The sequence below is a fragment of the Bubalus kerabau genome, chromosome X (assembly GCF_029407905.1).
Source record: "Bubalus kerabau isolate K-KA32 ecotype Philippines breed swamp buffalo chromosome X, PCC_UOA_SB_1v2, whole genome shotgun sequence".
Taxonomy (NCBI): Eukaryota; Metazoa; Chordata; class Mammalia; order Artiodactyla; family Bovidae; genus Bubalus; species Bubalus kerabau.
This window is the reverse complement of record NC_073647.1, coordinates 69046604-69069404: the sequence shown is the minus strand read 5'-3', so window position 1 is coordinate 69069404 and position 22801 is coordinate 69046604. Positions and strand designations below refer to the sequence as shown.

Here is a 22801-nt window from a genome sequence, read left to right as displayed (position 1 = left end):
TTTTCATTCCAATCCCAAAGAAAAGCAATGCCAAAGAATGCTGAAACTACCACACGATTGCACTCATCTCACATGCTAGCAAAGTAATGCTCAAGATTCTCCAAGACAGGCTTCAACAGTACGTGAACCGTGAACTTCCAGATGTTCAAGCTGGATTTAGAAAAGGCAGAGGAACCAGAGATCAAATTGTCAACATCTGCTGGATCATTGAAAAAGCAAGAGAGTTCCAGAAAAACATCTATTTCTGCTTTATTGACTATGCCAAAGCCTTTGACTGTGTGGATCACAATAAACTGTGGAAAATTCTGAAAAGATGGAAATACCAGACCGCCTGACCTGCCTCTTGAGAAACCTGTATTCAGGTCAGGAAGCAACAGTTAGAATTGGACATGGAACAACAGACTGGTTCCAAATTGGGAAAGGAGTACATCAAGGCTGTATATTGTCACTCTGCTTATTTAACTTATGTGCAGAGTACATCATGAGAAATACTGGGCTGGAGGAAGCACAAGGTGGAATCAAGATTGCCAGGAGAAGCATCAATATCCTCAGATATGCAGATGACACCACCCTTATGGCAGAAAGTGAAGAGGAACTAGAGCCTCCTGATGAAAGTGAAAGAGGAGAGTGAAAAAGTTGGCTTAAAGCTCAACATTCAGAAAACGAAGATCATGGCATCGGGTCCAATCACTTCATGGGAAATAGATGGGGAAACAGTGGAAACAGTGGCTGACTTTATTTTTTTGGGCTCCAAAATCCCTGCAGATGGTGATTGCAGCCATGAAATTAAAAGACGCTTACTCCTTGGAAGGAAAGTTATGACCAACCTCAGATCAGATCAGATCAGTCGCTCAGTTGTGTCCGACTCTTTGCGACCCCATGAATTGCAGCACGCCAGGCCTCCCTGTCCATCACCAACTACCGGAGTTCACTCAGACTCACGTCCATCGAGTCAGTGATGCCATCCAGCCATCTCATCCTCTGTCATCCCCTTCTCCTCCTGCCCCCAATCCCTCCCAGCATCAGTCTTTTCCAGTGAGTCAACACTTCGCATGAGGTGGCCAAAGTACTGGAGTTTCAGCTTTAGCATCATTCCTTCCAAAGAAATCCCAGGGCTGATCACCTTCAGAATGGACTGGTTGGATCTCCTTGCAGTCCAAGGGACTCTCTCCAACACAGTCTTCTCCAACACCACAGTTCAAAAGCATCAATTCTTTGGTGCTCAGCCTTCTTCACAGTCCAACTCTCACATCCATACATGACCACAGGAAAAACCATAGCCTTGACTAGATGGACCTTTGTTGGCAAAGTAATGTCTCTGCTTTTGAATATGCTATCTAGGTTGCTCACTATACCATATTAAAAAGCAGAGACATTACTTTGCCAACAAAGGTCCATCTAGTCAAGGCTATGGTTTTCCCAGTAGTTGTGTATGGATGTGAGAGTTGGACTACAAAGAAACCTGAGTGACGAAGTTGATGCTTTTGAACTGTGGTGTGGGAGAAGACTCTTGAGAGTCCTTTGGACTGCAAGGAGATCCAACCAGTCCATTCTAAAGGAGATCAGTCCTGAGTGTTCATTAGTAGGACAGGTCTTGAAGCTGAAACTCCAATAGTTTGGCCACCTGATATGAAGAGCTGACTCATGTGAAAAGACCCTGATGCTGGGAAAAATTGAGGGCAAGAGGAGAAGGGGACGACAGAGGATAAGATGGTTGGATGGCATCACCGACACAATGGATGTGGGTCTGAATGGACTCCGGGAGTTGGTAATGGACAGGGAGGCCTGGCGTGCTGCAGTTCATGGGGTCACAAAGAGTCGGACAGGACTGAGCGACTGAACTGAACTGAACTGAAATATGCAAGTTCATCATTTAAACTTTCTACCCAGCACCAGAACTCAATTCAGCCAACTTTCTGCCACTTGATAACAAAGATCACCTTTCTTTCAGTGTTCAATAGCATGTTCATCATTTCCTTCTAAGGCTTCACCAGCAGTACTTTTAATGTTCATATCTGCAGCAAAATTTTGTTCATGATGATATTGGTGTTCTCTAAGATGATAGAAGTTGATAGAAGTTTTCTTTACTGTCCTCTTTACTTCCTTCTGAGCACTCACCAGAACTGGAATTAGCATTCTTTTTTCTACCAATGGTCCCTTCAAAGAACTGATCTTTTACTATCAAGCACCTCAAAAATTCTTCCAACCTCTACCCATTACCCAATTTCAAAATCACTTCTACAGTTTTAGGTGTTAGTTTCCCAGGACTGCTTTAACAAAATACCACAAACTGGATGGCTTTAAGCAACTGAAATTTATTCTTTCACAGTTCTGGAGGCTAGTTCAAATCAAAGGTGGCAAGGTTGGCTTCTTCTGGAGGCTGTGAGGATGAATCTGCTCGACACCTCTCTCCTAGCTTCTAGTGGTTGCTGACAGTTCTTGGCTTCTAGATGTTTCACCTGTCTCTGCTCCTATCATCATATGATATTCTCCCTGTGTGTCTATGTCTTCACATGGTCTTCTTAAAAGGATATAAGTCATAGAATTTAGGACCCACTCTAATCCACCATGACCTCATCTTACCTAATTATATATGTAAATACCCTATTTCCAAATAAGATTACATTCTGAGGTGCTGGACATGTGGATGTTTCCATTTGTGGTGGTATAAGTGTCCATGCTGCTACTGTGATCATTCTTGTATATGTATCTTGGGACACATGTGCAGGAGTTTCTGGGCTCTAAGAGTGGAGTTAATGCGTGAAGAGTTTACACATCTTCAGCTTTAATAGATATAAACTCTTTTATGAAGGAATTGTCCCAAGTTAAAATTCCACCAACCATGTGTGAAGGTTCAGGTTGCTCCATATCTTTGCCCATACTAGGTATTGTGAGACTCTAATAGCTATTTGCTTGTATTTTATTGTATTCTTTTTCCCCTTTCTGAACACTTAGCATTCATTTATATTACTTTTTATTTTCTTAATCTTTAGTAAAGTGTTATTTTCCATGCTTTCTATTTTTAAAATTTTAAACGTGGAGAAAAATAGAAAGAATAGTACATCTATACCCCTCACCTACATTTAACAACTGTTGGCATTTTGCCACATTTGCTTTATGTCTCTGTTCATCTGCATGAGAATGGTATATATGTGTATGTGTGGTTTGTTTATTGCTTAAATATTTGAAAATAAGAGACATTAAGTTTTACTCCTAAATACTTCGTTATATATTTCCTAAGAACACATCCTCCTATGTTATCACAGTATTATGATCACTCTTAAAATATTTAACACTGTTAAAATAATATTATCTAAAAGTTTATAATTAGATTTCTCAATTTTAAATCCAGGATGCAATCAGGGATCACATATTGCATTTAGTTTGCTTAAGGACAGTTTCCCTGACTGTGTGTGTATGTGTATGTGCATGCAAGTGACTTTCTGTCTGTGTGTCTGGTTTTCAGGACATTGATATTTTTCAGGAGTCTAGGTCTATGTTGTTTGCTTCAACTGATTTTAATTTTATTTTCTTGATATCTAATGAGGTCAGAAACCTTCTCAGACATTTATTGACCATTCAGATGGCCTCCTTTGTGAAACGGCTCTTTAGTTATTTTGCCCATTTAGGAAAAGTAGAAATGTCTTTTTCCTGCATGAATATCTTTCCATCTGTTTGTATCTGTGTCCAGATGCAGTCTCTTTTCTCTTTTAAAAACTTTTTAAAATTTTATATTGGAGTATAGCTGATTAACTATGTTGTGATAGTTTCAGGTGGACAGCAAAGAGACTCAGCCATGCATATATATGTATCCATTCTCCCCCAAATTCCCATCCTATCCAGGCTGCCACATAACATTGAGCAGAGTTCCCTGTGCTATACCTTGTTGGTTATTCATTTTAAATATAGCAATGTGTATAACTAGTGAGGACCTACTGTGCAGCACAGGGAACTCTGCTCAATGTTAGATGGCTGACTGGATAGGAAAGGAGTTTAGGGGAGAATGGTACATGTATATGTATGGCTGAGTCTCTCTGCTGTCCACCTGAAACTTTCACAACATAGTTAATTGGCTATACTCCAATACAAAATAAAAAGTTCAAAAATAAGTAAGTAAAGTGATGTGTACATGTTCATCCCAAACTAACTAAATATTCAGATGCAGTCTTGTTTCAGAGGTCACTAAGCATATATCAAAACAATAGTTCAACCCCAAAGCCCTAGGATATGTATAGCAGATCTCAGTGATTACTACTTACTTCAGTACTGCTATAGAGAAGAGGATGTTAGAAATATGTTGTGATTATATGTCATGAATAGTCCATCTCCAAATTTCATCTCTAATCTTATATGCATTTCTTATACATTTGTACAAGTTCTTTATCATTTTGCATACTTACTCTTTGTCAGCTTATATGTGTTGAAATTATTCCCATTCTTTGGCTTTTCATTTCACTACCTTTATGGTATCTTTTGATGAATCAAAAGTTCTTCATTTTTATGTAATAAAACTTATTAATTTCTCATTTCTCCTTAGTGCTTTTGTGTTTTGATTAATCAGTCCTTCCCTACATAAACTCAGGAAGATACTGTCCTTTATTCTAAAAGCTTTATGATTTTTTCCTTTCACATTTAAGTCATTAAATTGATTGATTTATATGTATAATATGAAATAAGGATTCCAGTTTCTTTTTTTTTTTTCCTATAGATAACCCTCTATACCAACACCATATATTGAAAATATTGTTCCTGCACTGTTATAGTATTTCTAGCTCTGTCATATATCAGGTATTCATATATGCATGGGTGTTCTGGGTTCCTTTGATCTTTTTAACTATTACAGAATCAGTATCATAAGTTTAGCTTTTTTATGTCTTGATACCTTGTACAGTGGAAGGACAATTTCTTCCACCTTGTTCTTCTTCAAAAGAGTTTTATCTACTTTTGGCACTTTGCTTTTCCATGGAAATGTTAGAATCAGCTCATCAAGTTACATACACACACACACACACATGCATGCACACATTTACACAAAAACATATACTCTCTCTGATGTGGTTTTGATTGAGTTTCCATCAAAGAAATCAGTTAAGGACAATTGACATATTTATAATATGTATCTTCAAATCTTGGAATGTAAATATGATATATCTTTTCATTCATTCAATTGTTCTTTCATTTTTCGTATATTTTCTTTATTCTGTTTCTTATAACATTTTATGAAAATGATTAGTTTTTCTTAATTTTTAAAGCGGCTTTTGTTGTTGTTTAGTCACTGAATTGTGTTTCAACTCTTTGGGACCCCATGGGCTGCAGCACGCCAGGCTTCCCTGTCCTTCACTGTTTCCTGGAGTTTGCTCAAACTCATGCCCATTGATTTGATGATGCCATCCAATCATCTCATCCTCTGCCTCCCTCTGCTTTTGCCTTCAGTCTTTCCCAGCATCAGAGTCTTTTCCAAACGGTCTCCTCTGTTCATCAAGTGGCCAAAGTATTGGAGGTTCAGCTTTAGCATCAGTCCTTCCAATGAATATTCAGGGTTGATTTCCTTTAGGATTGACTGGTTTGACCTCTCTGCAGTCCGAGGGACTCTCAAGAGTCTTCTCCAGTGCCACAATTCGAAAGCATTAGTTCTTCAGTGCTCAGTCTTCTTTATGGTCCAGCTATCACATCTCTACATGACTACTGGGAAAACCATAGCTTTGACTAGACAGAACTTTGTCAGCAAAATGATGTCTCTGCTTTTTAATATGATGTCTAGTTTTGTCATAACTTTCCTTCCCAGAAAGCTTTTTTTCATTTCATGACTTCAGTCACCATCCTCAGTGATTTTGGAGCCCAGGAAAATAAAATCTGTCACTGTTTCCACTTTTTCCCTTTCTATTTGCCATGAAGTTATAAGAGCAGATGCCATGATCTTAGTTTTTTGAATGTTGAGTTTTAAGTCAACTTTTTCACTCTCCTCTTTCATTCTCATCAAGAGGCCCTTACTTCCCCTATAAAGAAGTATAAGGCAGGTAAGGTAGTCTGGTATTCCCATCTCTTTAAGAGTTTTCCACAGTTTGTTATGATGCACACAGTCAAAGGCTTTAGCGTAGTCAACAAAACAGAGGTCGATGTTTTTCTGGAATTTCCTTGTTTTCTCTATGATCCAGCGAATGTTGGCAGTTTGATCTCTGGTTCCTCTGCCTTTTTGAAACCCAGCTTGTACATCTGGAAGTTCTCAGTTCATGTACTACTGAAGCCTAGCTTGAAGGATTTTTTTTTTTTTACTTTACAATATTGTATTGGTTTTGCCATACATCAACATGAATCCACCATGGGTGTACACGTTTTCCCAATCCTGAACCCCCCTCCCACCTCCCTCCCCATACCATCCCTCTGGGTCATCCCAGTGCACCAGCCCCAAGCATCCTGTATCCTGCATCGAACCTGGACTGGCGATTCATTTCTTATATATTATGCATGTTTCAATGCCATTCTCCCAAATCATCCCACCCTCTCCCTCTCCCACAGAGTCCAAAAGACTGTTCTATACATCTGTGTCTCTTTTGCTCTCTCACATACAGGGTTATCGTTACCGTCTTTCTAAATTCCATATATATGCATTAGTATACTGTATTGGTGTTTTTCTTTCTGGCTTACTTCACTCTGTATAATAGGCTCAATGGAGTATTACTCAGCCATTAAAAAGAATACATTTGAATCAGTTCTAATGAGGTGGATGAAACTGGAGCCTATTATACAGAGTGAAATAAGCTTGAAGGATTTTGAGCATAACCTTACTAGCATGCAAAATGAGTACAATTGTGTGGTAGTTTGAACATTCTTTGGCACTGCCCTTCTGTAGGATTGGAATGAAAACTGACCTTTTCTAGTCCTATGGCCATTGCTGAATTTTCCAAATTTGCTGACATATTGAGTGCAGCACTTTAACAGCATCATCTTTTAGGATTTGAAATAGCTCAGCTGGAATTCCATCACCTCCACTAGCTTTGTTTGTAGTAATGCTTCCTAAGTCCCACTTGACTTCACATTCCAGGACGTCTGCCTCTAGTGAGTGACCACACCATTGTGATTATCCTGGTCATTAAGACCCTTTTTCATATAGTTTCTTCTGTGTATTCAATTTACATATGATGAAATTCACCTATTGTGTTCAATTAGGTACTTTTTATTAAGTTTATTGAATTGTACAGTCATTAATTACTACATCCAGTTTTAGGACTTTTCCTTGACTTTGCAAAATTCCCTTGAACTGATTTGTAGTAAATAAATTCCCATGTCTACCCTACATCTTTGTCTCTATGAATATATCATTTCTAAATATTTCATATAAATAAAATCTTATAATATTTGATGTTTGAAATTTTGCTTCTTTCAGGTGGCATGATGTTTTTGAAGTTTGCTCATGTTGTAGCATGTATCAGTAATTCATTCCTTTTTATTGCTAAATAGTTTTCCATTGTATAGATATACCACTTTTTGTTTATCCCTTCACCACTTGATGACACCGAGTTGTTTCTACTTTGGGGCTATTATGAACAATGCTATAAACATTCATTTGCAAGTTTTTGTGTGGATATGTTTTCATTTCTCTTGAGTGAATATTTTCTGGGTCAAATTCTATGTACAAATGTTTGAGGAACTGCCAAATGGTTTTCCAATATGAAAGTATCATTTTACCTTCTCATCAGTGATGTATGAGCATTCCTATGTCTCTACATCCTTGCCAACAATTGTTATTGCATATTTTTTATTCAGCTCTTCTTGTGGGTGTGTACTGGTATCTAATTTTAGTTTTATTTTTAATTTCTATAATAAATAACCTTGATGCTATTTCATGTGTTTATGAGCCATTCATATGTCTTTTTTGATGAAATGTCTATTCAAATCTTACCCAGGTTTTTGTTTTTTGTTTTTTTTGCTTTTTTTATTATAAATTTATTTTTTTAATTGAAGCATAATTGCTTTATAGAATTTTGTTGTTTTCTTTCAAACTTCAACATGAATCAGCCATAAGTATACATATATCCCCTCCCTTTTGAACCTCCCTCCCATCTCTCTCCCCATCCCATCCCTCCAGGGTGATACAGAGCCCTGTTTGAGTTTCCTGAGCCATACAGCAAATTCCTGTTGGCTATCTATTTTACATATGGTAATGTAAGTTTCCATGTTAGTCTTTCCATACCTTACCCTCTCCTCCCCTCTCCCCATGTCCATAAGTCTATTCTCTATGTCTGTTTCTCCATTGCTGCCCTGTAAATAAATTCTTCTGTACCATTTTTCTAGATTCCATATATATGCATTAGAATACAATATTTTTCTTTCTCTTTCTGACTTACTTCACTTTGTATAATGGGCTCAAGGTTCATCCACCTCATTAGAACTGACTCAAATGTGTTCCTTTTTATGGCTGAGTAATATTCCATTGTGTATATGTACCACAGCTTCTTTTATCCATTCATCTGTCGATAGACATCTAGGTTGTTTCCATGTTCTAGCTATTGTAGATAGTGCTGCAGTGAACAATGGGATACATGTGTCTTTTTCAATTTTGATTTCTTCAGGGTATATGCCTAGGAGTGGAATTGCTGGGTCATATGGTTGTTTTATTCCTAGTTTTTTAAGGAATCTCCATACCGTGTTCCATAATGGCTGTATCAATTTATATTCCCACCAACAGTGCAAGAGGATTCCCTTTTCTCCACACCCTTTCCAGCATTTATTGTTTTGATGATGGCCATTCTGACTGGTATGAGGTGATATCTCATTGTAGTTTCAATTTGCATTTCTCTAATAATGAGCAATGTTGAGCATCTTTTCATGTGTTAGCCATCTGTATGTCTTCTTTGGAAAAATGTCTGATTAGGTCTTTTTCCTCCTTTTTGAGTGGGTTGTTTGTTTTTCTGACATTGAGTTGTATGAGCTGCTTGTATATTTTAGAAATGAATCCTTTGTCAATTGTTTCATTTGCTATTATTTTCTCCCATTCTGAGGGTTGTCTTTTCATCTTGCTTACAGTTTCCTTTGCTGTGCCAAAGCTTTTAAGTTTAATCAGGTCCCACTTGTTTGCTTTTGTTTTTATTTCCATTACTCTAGGAGGTGGGTCATAGAGGATCTTGCTTTGATTTGTGTCATTGAGTCTTCTGCCTAAGTTTTCCTCTAAGAGTTTTATAGTTTCTGTAAATCTTTTACCCAGTTTTTTATTGGGTTGTTTGCTTTCTTAGTATTGAGTGGTAAAGGTTCTTTGTATATTCCGAATGCAAGTCTTTTACAAGATGTATGCTTTGCAAATATTTTCTTCCAGTCTATTTTTTTTTTATTTTCTTAATAATGTATTTTGAAGAACAATTTTTTTTAATTTTAATGAAGTTCAATTTATTAATTTGTTCTTTTATGACTTATGCTTTTGGTATCGTATCTAAGAAATCTTTGCTGAATTCAAGGTCAGAAAGAGATTCTCCTATGTTTTCTTCTAGAATATTTATAGTTTTAGCCTTTACAGTTACATTTATTATCTATTTTAAGTTCATTTTTCTGTGTTAAGTAAAGGATCGAAGTTCATATTTTGTGTTTGAATATCCAGTTGTCCCAGCATTGTTTATTGTAAAAATTATTATTTCCCCATTGAATTGTCCCTGCACTTTTGCAGAAAAATGGTGATGGTGGTTTAGTCACTAAGTCATGTCCAACTCTTGCAAGCATGTGGACTATAGCCACCAGGCTCCTCTGTCCATGGGATTTCCCAGACAAGAACACTGAAGTGAGTTGCTATTTCCTTCTCCAGGGTATCTTCCTGACCCAGGGATTGAACCTGGGTCTCCTGCAGTGCAAGCAGATTATTTACTGACTGAGCCACCAGGGAAGATTTTTTGTAGAAAAATCAGTTGATCAAAAATATAAGTTTATTTCTGGACACTCAGTTTGGTTTCCTTGATCTATATGCCAATATATATGCCTATCCTTATACTCTGAACCTCCTTACCTTTATAGTAAGTTTCAAAATCAGATAGTATAATTCCTCCAATTTTGTTTCTCTTTCTCAAAATTTCTTTGGTTATTCTAGGTCCTTTATATTTCCATGTAAATTTAGAAGCAGCTTGTCAATTTTTCTACAAAAAAAAAAAAAAAAGGCCTGCTGGAATTTTTATAAGGACATACTGAATCTGTAATTCAATTTTGGGGAAATTTCCATTTTAATAATATTGAATATTCTAATCCATGAATATCGAAGGTATCTTCCTTTATTTTGATTTTCTATAATTTATTTCAGCAATAGTGAGAGCAGACATCCTTGCCTTGTTCCCAGTCTTAGGGGGAAAACATTCAGTTTTTAACCATTAACTGTGATCTTACCTCTAGATTTTTTGTGCATGCCTTTAGAAATATATTACTTTCTTATGGATGCTGCAACTAATTACCATAAATTTAACAGTTTAAAGCAACACAGAATTTTTCTCTTACAGTTGTAGAGGTCAAAAGTCCTAAAATCAAGATGTTCACAGGGCTATATTCCTTCTGGGGTTCTCTAGGGGAGCCTTTTTCAGCTTCTGGAATCTACCTGCATTTCTTGGTTAATGGCCCCTTCCTCACATTACTCTTACCTCTACTTCCATCCTACATTTCTACTGTTTCTGACCCTTCTTCCTCCTTCTTGTAAGGACCCTTATAATTACATTGGGCCCACCACCATAATCAGTGACAATCACATCTGCAGAGTCCCTTTTACCATGCGACATTTTCAAAGATCGCAGGGTGCAGACATCTTTGGTGCCTACCCCATGCAGGTTGAAGAGGTTCCCTTCTATTCCTAGTTATTTGAGAGTTTTTTGAAAATCATGAATGGGTGTTAGATTTCATTTACTGTTTTTTCTGCGCCTACTGTAGTGAGTATGTGGTTTAAAGATTTAGTCTGTTAATATGACATTTTATTAACTGCTATTTATATGTTAAAACAATCTTTCATTCCTGGGATAAACCCACTTGCAAGTATATAATTATAATCATTTTTATATGTTGCTGGATTAGGCTTGCTAATATTTTATTGAGGATTTTTTGTCTATTTTCATGAGAGATATTGGCCTGTGATTTTTCTTTGCTTGTGGTATCTTTTTAAACTTGGTTTCAGTGTAATAATGACATAATAGATAAGTTGGAAAATATTACCTCCTCCTTTATTTTCTGAAAGTGTGCAGGATTGATATTATTTCTTAAATATTTGGTAGAATTCACCAGTGAAACCATCTGAATCTGGACTTTTCTTTGTGAGCAGTTTGTTGATCACTAATTCAAGCTCTCTTATTATAAGGTTTTCAGCTATTCTTTTTCTTCTTAAGACTGCTTTGGTAATTCATATCTTCCTAGGAATTTGTTCACTCATCTAAGCTTTCTCATTTGTTGGCCTAAAGTTATATATAATTTTCCCTTTTAATTGTTTCTATTGGTATAGGATCAGTAATGATGCCTCCCTTTTAATTCTTGACTTTAGTCATTTTTGTCTTCCTTATTTTCTTGGTTTGTCTAGCTAAGAATTTGCCATTTTGTTAATCTTTTCAAAGAACCAGCTTTTGGTTTCATTGATTTTTCTCCATATTTCCCCTGTTTTCTGTTGCACTGATTCTGTAATCTGCAATCTGTAAAATTGCCACTGACATGTGGTATTGGTATTCTTTTTTATTTTTTGCCAATATGGTATTCCCTTCTTAATTAGTATTTCCCTGAATTCTGATATTGAGCACTTTCCTTGTATTTATTAGCAAATGTATTTCCTCTTTTGCAAGGCACCTTTTTCTGTCTTTTGCCCATTTTCCTAGTGATTCTCTTCTTTATCAATTATTTGAATGACAAATATCTTTTCCCATTCTGTGAGTTTTTTCTTTAGGATATTTTTGATGAACAGAAGCTTTTAATTTTAATGTAGTTGAATTTGTCAATATATTCCTTAATAGTTACTGCTTATTAGGTCTTAAGAAATCCTTTCGTAACTATTCTTATACCTTGCTGGTGGAAATACAGACTAATACAATTCTTACAGAGTGAAATTTAGAAATACATAGAGAAAAATTTGTTATACATTTACCCTTTATCTCAGCAGTGCCAGTTCTTAGAATCAATTTTAAAGATATACTGAGAAAATACAAAATCCTTTATGCACAGGCTGTTTGTCAGGGCATTATTCACAGTAGCAGTAAAGACTGGAAACAACACCAGGGTGCATCAGTAGGGGGTAGTTGAATAAACTCTTGTACATCCACACAGTGAAGTACTATGCAACTAAAAGAAAGAAAAGAGCTCTATACATTAACATGGAATTATTGCCAGGTTATATTGTTAAGTGCAAAGAAGTAAGTTGTAGAACAGTGTTTATAGTAAGTTACCTTTTATATAGGAGAAAGGGATATACTGAAATATATATATATATATATATATATATATGAAGGAAATAGCAACCTACTCCAGTATTCTTACTTGGGAAATCCCATGGACAGAGGAGCCTGGTGGGCTACAGTCCGTGGGGTTGCAAAAGAGTTGGTTGGACATAACTGACCAACTAAACAAAAACATAAACACACATACGTGTGTGTGTGCATGTGTTATGTGTTTGTGCCTGTTTACTTATATTTCAAAAAAGAAACAATGGAACCATAAAACCAAAACTAGTAAAATGATTATTTATGGAGAAGGAAAGGAGTGGGATGAAGTTTACAGAGATGGAAAGTGAGACTTCTTTGAAGGTACTGTATAATACAGTTTTCACTTTAGTGAAGTGAAAGTTGCTCAGTCATGTCTGACTCTTTGTGACCCCATGGACTATTCAGTCCATGGAATTCTCCAGGCCAGAATACTGGAGTGGGTAGTCTTTCCCTTCTCCAGGGGATCTGCCCAACTCAGGGACTGAACCCAGGTCTCCCGCATTGCAGGTGAATTCTTTACCATCTAAGCCACAAGGCAAGCCCAAGAATACTAGAGTGGGTAGCCTATCCCTTCTCCAGCAATTCTTCCCAACCCAGTAATCAAACCGGGGTCCCCTGCATTGCAGGCAGATTCTTTACCAACTGAGCTATGAGGGAAGCCCTCGTTTTCATTTTAGACCCATGTAAATGTTTTGCATAATTTTAAAAATTAATCAAAAGGGAAAAAATAAATCCCTAAAATTTATAAACAGCCTGAAGCAAATTAGCCTATGAATAAAGTTGGTATCATAACCATACAGAGAAAATGATTTTAAATAATATTTGCATATTCCTAATGGGATATAATTTAAAGGACAAAGAATTTTAAAACTGTATTCAGTAGTTTTATTGTTGATAATCATGTTAGTATTGTTATTGACATTTAAAAATTCTATATATTGTAGGAAAAAGCTAATAAATAATTTTGTTAATATCATTAGGAGCCAGTATCCTAAGCACATGTGAGAGAGATACAAGTCAAAAATCATGAACTTGAGTAATAATCTTGTAATCTTAATTTGAAGTGGAAATACCAGTATAAATTTATGGTTTATTTTTCATAAAAATTTTCCTACTTTTGTTCACTGAAAAAGGCCTAGAAGCAACAACAACTCAACATTTATGAACAGATTTAGCAACATATTGTTGTTTCTAAATACTATTTCACATTAACAGGAGCCAGTGGTCCTTAGAGAAATATTTCACTTTTGAGTCAGGAAATATGTAAGATGAACTTAAGATATCTTGCTATGCCAGAAAGCTAGAAAGCAGTACAGGAGCCAATTTTAAGGGACTTTCACTGATCCTAGGGCTTCCCCCGGTAGCTCAGTGATAAAGAATCTGCCTGCAATGCAAGATCCTCAGGAGACATGGGTTCAATCCCTGGGTGGGGAAGATTCCCTGGAGGAGGGCATGGCAACCCACTCCAGTATTCTTGCCTGGAGAATCCCCATGGACAGAGGAGCCTAGCAGGCTACATTCTATAGGGTTGTAAAGAGTTGGACACAACTGAAGCAACCTTACACACATGCACTGATCCTAAGTGGAATAACTTGATCACTAAAAAGAATGACTACATTTAATTGAAACACATGAAATATATGAAAATACATGTCTCACAATTATACTAAAAATAATCATTGGTCACCATTGGACACTTTTAAAGTACCAACTCATTAAACTCTTATAGTTGAAAAATAATGGGAAACAAATCAAGCATTTGTCCTACTTTTCCTATATGAACTTATGTAGCAAAACCAAATAGTTGATGATGGTAAGTCCATTATAGGATTCCAAATAATTAATACAGAAGAAATAATAGAAATAATAAGTACAAAATAAATAATAGAATTAGAGGAGCCCCTCTTTACAACTCTTAATAAATTAATGGATTTAAGCAATGGTCATCAATGGATGCAAACCCCTTAGTTAAAAAGCAAATGGGAAAACTTAATAATGGAAGGATCAGACCAAAAGCACCTGAATCTACTGATCAATTTTAACATCACTAGAAATGGGACCACTGAACATTATGTGCCTAACGATATGATGTAATTGGAAATACACATCTATATAATATATGGAGGATTCTTGCCTAAAAATATTGAACTCAAATCTAGACCAGCAATATCCAATATAACTTTTCACAATAATGTAAATGGTCTTTATTCTGCCCAGAATGATATCTAGTAGCCACATGTGCTTGTTGAACATTTGATATTCGTAGTTTAACAGAGGAACTAACATTTACAAAATTAATTTAAATAGACTCATGTGGCTAGTGGCCACATGGTAGCATAGCTCTAGATTTGACTACCAGTTTGTAAGAAATAGAGGGGATTGAGGAACAAGTTAAATAATATCATGAGGAACAACCAATTAAATTCATTTGTTTTGAACAAATGATGTGGCTTCTCTAATGAATAAGTGGGATTGGGGGAAAAAAGGTTTGAGGGCTGAGAAAGAAGGGAAGCTCTGTGTGTGTGTGTATGTGTATGTGTGTGTGTGTGTGTGTGTGTGTGTGTGTTTTAATGAAGCTTTAAAGACAACAGCCAATGGCTGGTTTAGATCTTGAACCAAGTGTAAAAAGACATCTTTGAGAAAATCAGGGCCATTTGAATATGAATTCAGTAGTAGATAATGGTAAGGGATTATTATTAATTTTGTGAAGTGTGATAATGCCATACTAGTTACATTTTTTCAAATGCCTTTATCAATTAGATGCATGTACTTGCATGACCCTGAGAGTGAGCACCTCAATTTTGGACCCCAGGTGCCTCACTTGCCTCACCATAGTCCCGGGCTTGCCCAAGATGCACTGTAATAACATAGCTATATATTATTGTCATTTTTCACAGGTTGTAAATACCTGTCCCAGCAGAGTTTCATTATCTGAGATTCAAGATTTAATTTTTATTAATTTGTCAAAGGTTGTTTTGGTAGGCTTTGTAGAACTTCCGTATCTCTTTGTCTTGATCCAGATGAACCCCAAAAGAAGAACAAAGGTGATCCCATGAACAAGCTGGAAAGTTTTTACCAAGAGATGATAATGAAAAAACGTCTTGAAGAGTTCCAACTAATGAGAGGTGAACCCTTTGCTTCCCACTCACTGGTCTCAGCTACATCAGTGGGAGATAGTGGCACAGCTGAGAACCCGTCATTACTCCAGGACAAGGGAAAACAGGCAGCACAGGGTAAAGGTCCCAGTCTCCATGTGGCAAAAGTTATTGATAATTCACCTGAGCAGTGTTGGACTGGGCCTAAGAAGCTGACGCAGCCAATAGAATTTGTCCCAGAAGATGAGATCCAGAGAAATCGTTTGTCAGAGGAAGAGATCCGAAAAATTCCTATGTTTTCTTCATATAATCCAGGGGAGCCAAACAAGGTATAGGCCAAACCAAGAAAAAAAAATGGGTTGTTTTCATTTTTATTAACCTCTACTTAAAGTAATACTTTTGTATTAGCTTTGATTATACCAAAGAATCATGACATAGGCACAGTGATTGTGTTTTTCTTTGACCTTTACTATTAATTCTCTGCTATATAAGTAGCTCTGACTCTATAAGTAGCCTATTTCCTATGATGTTCATTGTGGTTTTCTAACGTCATAAGCTATCCTTAGAATTTTATTTAAAAAACAAAAATTTTAAAGAAATCTTGATCAGACTCTAGTCCATGCCCACTAGAAACCCTAAACTAAAGAAAAACTCATAGGCCCACCATATCTAGTAGCCATGTGCCTGGTTGTGAGTAGGGTTTGCTATACCACATGAGTTTTCTCTTCAGAATGCTCCACCTGGCTTTCATATGACATATGACTTAAATTGCTGGTAGCTTAGCAGCAAAGTGAAAGCACAGGGCCTCTAAGCCTTGAGGAATTGGCAAATATCTAAGAAAAGTTGTAAATAATCCTCATTTGGTTGGTCAGATCATTATGTCACAATCATGGTATGTGTTACATCCAGAAGTGAAAATTTCATGATCATGTCACTCAAAAAAGCAACACAAGCCCCTGGAGCATATAAAAAACAAAACCAGAAAAAAAATGTTAGCTTCTGGCTGTCCCTAAATTTTTAAAAAGGTGTTGTCAAGGATTATTAAGCAGTTTCCTTTGAGTGATTACATTTCTAATATATTCTTGATGTTCAAGGGTAGCTGGATTTTTATTTTTTATTATGAAAATTATTAATTATGAAAAGTTACAGAGAATAATATAGCAAGAACCTTTGTACCTAACCAACTCTCTTTACCAATTCTTGCCTTTTTTTTCCCCTTGGCTGCACCACACGACTTGTGGGATCTTAGTTCTCTGACCAGGATTGAACCCAGGCCCTTGGCAGTGAGAGTGCGGAACCCTAACCACTGGATTGCCGGGGAATTCCCTATCAATTCTTAACAATTTCCACATTTGGTTGATTTTTAAAACTAAGGCCTTACAGAGACACCTGGAAACTTTCATGTATCCCTCACTACTCCCATTCCCCTTTCTCTTTTCCAGTGGTAACCACCATCCTGTGTTTTCCATTTATCATTCCCACGCATGTTTTATACTTTTACTATAAATCTGTATATTCATAAACAACATGTAATTTTATTTATTTTTAAACTATCCTTCTACAACTTGCTTTTTGACTCAATATACATGTTTTTAAAATTTATTTCTAAAGATGTAAGAACTGTGTAGTATTCCATTGTAGAAAGATACTGTAATTCATTTATCCATTCTCCTGAAGATTTTTTCTTTTCTTTTTTTTCCATTATAGACAGTTCTGCAACAAATACTATTGTACACATCTCCTGTTGCACATGTACAGGAGTTTCTCTAGAACAGTTTTTCAAACTTTAGATTACTATTAGTAGGTCACAAGCAGCAATTTTTTAAAGAAATAGAAAATATCAAAGTGCAGTCCATAGATTACTAAGGATAATTATTGTTTTTTGAAGCTTTTGTTTATTGTGCTTTTGTGTGTGATATGTGTGTGGGCCAGAATATAAAATGCATTTCTTCCTATAGATCTCAGTCAAAAGGGCCAGAAAAACATTGCTCTATTGCAGTGATTCTCAAACGTTAGCATGTACCAGAATCCTCTGGAAGGCTTGTTAAAACACAGATTGCTGGGTTCTGCCCCTAGAATTTTTTGTTCTGTACATCTGGAGTAGGACCTGAGAATTTGCATTTCCATGTTCCCAGGAGATACTGATGATGATGCTGGTCTGAGTGACGTTTTAAGAATCACTGTTCTAGGTTATATATCTAGGAGTGGAATCATGGTAATATAAGATACGTATATTTTCACCTCCGTGAGCAGAGTTTAAGAAATCTCTTTCACATCTTTGCTGAGACTTTAAAATATTTGACTTTTTATTTTGGCCAGTCTAATATATTCGAAAGGTATCTCATGGTTTTAATTTCAATGTTCCTGATTTCCAATGAAGTTATGCATGTATTCATACATTCATTAGCCTTTCAGGAACCGTCTGTGAATTGCCTGTTCTGTTTCTTTCCCATTATTTATTTAGTTTTTAATAGTATTTATAGATTTTGATTGTTTAGGTTTTAGTATTACCTATAGATTTTATTTTAGAATTCTAGATACAAACCTTTGCTGCACCAGGTGAGTAGCTTATATTTTTAACATTGTTTCTGATGTCTTTTGTTAAGCAGAAGTCTTTCATTTTGACATAATTAAATCATCAGTATTTTTTAGATGGTTTGTGCTTTTTGAGATATTTGAAGGAAATCTTTCTCTATAAATCAATAAGAAAGAGACAAGCAATCCAATAAAAATGGCCAGAAGATATGAACAGGCAGTTCATAGGGGAGAAAACACAAATGACCAGTTAACATATAAAGTCTCATTAGTAATCAAAGAAATGCAAAATAAAACTACAATGAGATACTACTTAATATCATTTAATACCTTTTTTACATTTGGCATACATTTAAAGGCCTGACAATGCCAAGTACTGGTGAATGTATGGAATAGTAAGAATTCTTTAATATACTGCTGGGTGAATATAAATGAGTATAACCACTTTCAAGAACATTGTGGCAATACTCAGTAAAATGAAAGATGCTCAACACTGTAGGTCAGTAATCCCACTTCTTGGTATCTATCCTAGGGAAACTTTTATACATGCACATTAGGAGATGTTATAAGGATGCTCATAGTAGCATTGGTTGTGAACAACATGCATGTTCATAAGCAAGAGAATGGATAAAGCATGGTGAATTCATAAAATAGAATATGATATGGAAGAAAAAATGAACGAAACAGAACTACAGGTATCAACATGGATGAAACAATGTTGAATGAAAAATGTTTTGTTTGAGACTTTGGGTTTCAGTGCCAACATGTAAACTGCTTAGAAGTCATCACTACTGTCTTACAACAGGAAGAACAGCTGAACAGACTAAAAAATCAATGACTTTTCTTGGATTCATCAGAGATTTGAAGTCAGAGAGCAAACTGCAACCATGAAGTCTGAAGAGACAGGCAATTACCAAGAATCACTTCCCAGATCTGCTTATCAGAAGCAGAAAGCACTGAGCCATAAATTGGTAGGGACACTTAAGTGGTAACTTTGACAAATTGCAGGAAACAGAGTATAGATTAGTGTTTGAGTAATAAACTTCTGGAGGCCACAGTCTAAGGGGGCCCCCGCATTTTCATGACTTTTACCTCCAGGAACCCCACTGGGTTCTCAATGTAAAGAGCCAAGAATAAGTCTTCTGTTTCTGGCATGTTGATAGAAAAAGGAATCAACTTGAAATACATCCAGAGCGTCTACCTAACAAAGAGCTATCCAGAAAGTAAAACAACTTAACCAAAGCCTTCTCTAGTGTGGGAGAAGGGAAATTACTGAACTCCAGGCCCCTCTAGTCTTACTGTGTCATCTATAAGAAAGAGAATAAAAGCTGTGAAATACTTGTGAAGGTTACAGGCTGGATACATGGGCACAGTAAATGCCTGAGACTTTATTATAAGATGCAGAATGTTTTCCCATACCCTGCACCTTACTACCACATCAACAGGTCTTCAGTATGATAACTATGAATTATAGCTGAAGAACCTACAAGGCTCAAACTCTAAAATGTTTTTAGGGAAACTCAAAGAAAACAAGGGAGACAAAAACAAGGATATTAGAGGAAACTGAAAAACCTCTGACAACCTACAGCTAAAGCAAACATTAAACATAGCCCAACTTCTAGCCAGATTAACATAAAACCTCACATGAAGGGCCTGTTTATCTCAGTTTCTACTGTGTTACACATAACGTAACAAAAAATAAATGATTTTTTCCTTTCAACAAAAAAGAAATGATACGGCTTACCAAAAGATAAACCACAGTCTCAAGAGACAAAACCAACATCAGAACCAAGCTCAGATATGACACACGTTTTTTAAAAATAGCTATAGCTAATATGCTAATGAGTCTGCTAGAAATAGTTTACAACATGCAAGAACAAATGAATAATATAAGCAGACAGATAGAAACTCTAGAAAGAGATGTAAGAAATCAAAAACAGTGTAACAGAAATGATGCCTTTGGGAGTTCCCTGTGGCCTAGTGGTTAGGATTCTGGGCTTTCATTGTCAGGTTCAATCCCTGGTCAGGGAACTGAGATTCTGTAAACCATGTGGCATAGCCAAAAAAAAAAAAAAAACAATGCCTTTGATAGGCTTATCAGCAGACTGGATACAGACAAGGAAAGATTGAATTAGTAGCTTGCTGCTGCTGCTAAGTCACTTCAGCCGTGTCTGACTCTGTGCGACCCCATAGACGGCAGCCCACCGGGCTCCCCCGTCCCTGGGATTCTCCAGGCAAGAACAATTGGAGTGGGTTGCCATTTCCTTCTCCAATGCATAAAAGTGAAAAGTGAAAGTGAAGTCGTTCAGTCGTGTCTGACCCTCAGTGACCCCATGGACCACAGCTTTCCAGGCTCCTCCATCCATGGGATTTTTCCAGGCAAGAGTACTGGAGCGGGGTGCCATTGCCTTCTCCGGTTAGTAGCTTGAAGACATGTCAATAGGAACCTTCCAAACTGAAATGCAAAGATTGAAAAAAAAAAGACTTTAAAAATGTAACAGAATATCCAAGGACAATTTCAAAAGGTGTACCATGCATATTATTGGAATAGTGGAAGAAGAAATGAGCAGAAGGGGAAAAAAAGAAATATTTGAAGTAAGAATGACTGAGAATTTTCCAAAATTAATGACAGACACTGTATTACAGATCCAGGATCCAAGCAAAGAACACAAAGTAGGATAAATAGCCCCCCCCCCCAAAAAAAAACACCTAAGCATATAATGTTCAAACACAGAAAACTGAAGGCCAAGAGAAAATCTTGGAAACCGCCAGAGAAAAACTCTTTTACCAATAGAGAAATAAAGATAATAATTACATTGGATTTCTCCTCAGAAATCATGCAAGCAAGAAGAGAGTGGAGTAAAATATTTAAAGTGATGAAAGGGAAAAATACCTGCCTATAATTCAGTATCCAGGAAAAACAGTCATTCAAAAGTGGAGGAAAAATAAAGACTATCAAAGAAAAACTGAGGGAACTTGTCACCAGGAGACCTGCCTTACAAGAAATATTTCTGTTTAAAAGTTCTCCAGAGAGAAGGAAAAATTATATATGTCAGAAAATAGATCTCTATAAAGAAAGGAAGAGTATAGGAGAAAGGATACATGAAGGTGAAATAGAATTTTTAATTTCCTATTTTTAAATGATCTGAAAGATAACTGTTCCAAGTAGTAATAGCAACATGATAGGTAATTAGAGGATATGAATAAGTGTAATGGATGGCAGGAAAAATAGAATGAAGGATGGAAAGAAGGAATTTTATTTGGTGTGTATAACTGTTACAGGATATCTCTACTATCTGTCAAGTGGTATCATATTATGTGATAGTGGACTTAGTTTTAAAGCTATATTACAAACTCTAAGGTATTTTACTAACAGTTATAAAAAGATATATTTGATACACTAAAAGAGAGCAGAAAATATCCATTGGCTACAGTCTTTTCCAGAAAATAGAAGCAAAAGAAATACTTTCTTACTGACTTTGAAACCAGCCTTAGGTTAATACCAAAATCAGATAAAGATATTACAGTAACGAAGGAACATGAACCAATATCTCTCTTGAGCATAGATGCAAAAGTCCTAAATAGAGTAGTTCCCTATTATCTTCAGGAGATACATTCCAAGACCCCCAGTGGATGCTTGAAACCACAGATTGTACTGAAACTTAGTTTTGTTTTTGTTTTTTTCTTATATATGGATGTGAGAGTTGGACCATAAAGATGGCTGAGTACCAAAGAATTGATGCTTTCAAAATGTGGTGCTAGAGAATACTCTTGAGAGTCCCTTGGACTGCAAGGAAATCAAACCAGTCAATCCTAAAGGAAATCAACCCTAAATATTCATTGGAAGGACTGATGCTGAAGCTCTAATACTTTGGTCATTTAATGTGAAGAGCTGACACACTGGAAAAGACTCAGAAGCTGGGAAAGATTGAGGGCATGAGGAGAAGGGGGCAACAGAAAATGAGATGGTTGGATGGCATCATTGACTCAATGGACATGAGTTTGAGCAAACTCCTGGAGATGGTGAAGGACAGGGAAGCCTGGCATGCTGCAGTCCATGAGGTCATGACAAGTCAGACTTGACTGAGCAACTGAGCAACAATACCTACCTATGAAAAATTTTAATTTATGGAATATCCAAATTGGCAGCATCACTACTCTTGAGCTTTGTGGCCATTATTAACTTATGTTTAACTTATTAAACATAAGCACTGCAATACTGTGATGGTTGATCTGATAACCAAGATGACTATTTAATGGGGCATACAGGGTGGATATGCTGAACAAAGGCATGATTCATGTCCTGGGTGGGACAGAGCAGGATAGAGTGGGATGGTACAAGATTTCATCATACTACTCAGAATGGTGTACAGTTTAAAACTTATGTATTGTTTATTTCTGGAATTTTCCATTTAATATTTTCAGACCACAGTTGACCTTTGTAACTGAAACCACAAAAATTGAAACTGGATAAAGGGGGACTGTTGTATTAGGAAAATCAAAATATTTTGATTAAAAAGTGAAATATTAGGAAATCGAATCCTACAATGTATCAGAAGAATTATATATCACTATTAAATGGGATTTCTTCCAGATATCCAAGACTGATTCAACTTTTGAAAACCAATTAATGTAATCCACCACACCAACAGACTAAAGAAGAAAAATATTATTTCAGTTTATGTAGAAAAGGCATTTGACAAAATACAAACACCCATTAATGACACAAACTCTTAGCAAACTAGGAATAGAGGG

At 36.2% G+C, this 22801-nt stretch overlaps 1 protein-coding gene across 5 annotated transcripts in view; it reads left to right on the top strand.

Moving 5' to 3' along the window:
• RBM41 (RNA binding motif protein 41) overlaps positions 1-22801 on the top strand; it is a 73116-nt gene that overhangs the window by 24923 nt on the left and 25392 nt on the right. For all 5 annotated transcript variants that reach the window (XM_055565555.1, XM_055565554.1, XM_055565552.1 and 2 more), the window contains one exon: positions 15437-15840. In XM_055565555.1, coding sequence (XP_055421530.1) covers positions 15437-15840 — 404 coding nt within the window. The remainder of the gene's footprint in view (positions 1-15436; positions 15841-22801) is intronic.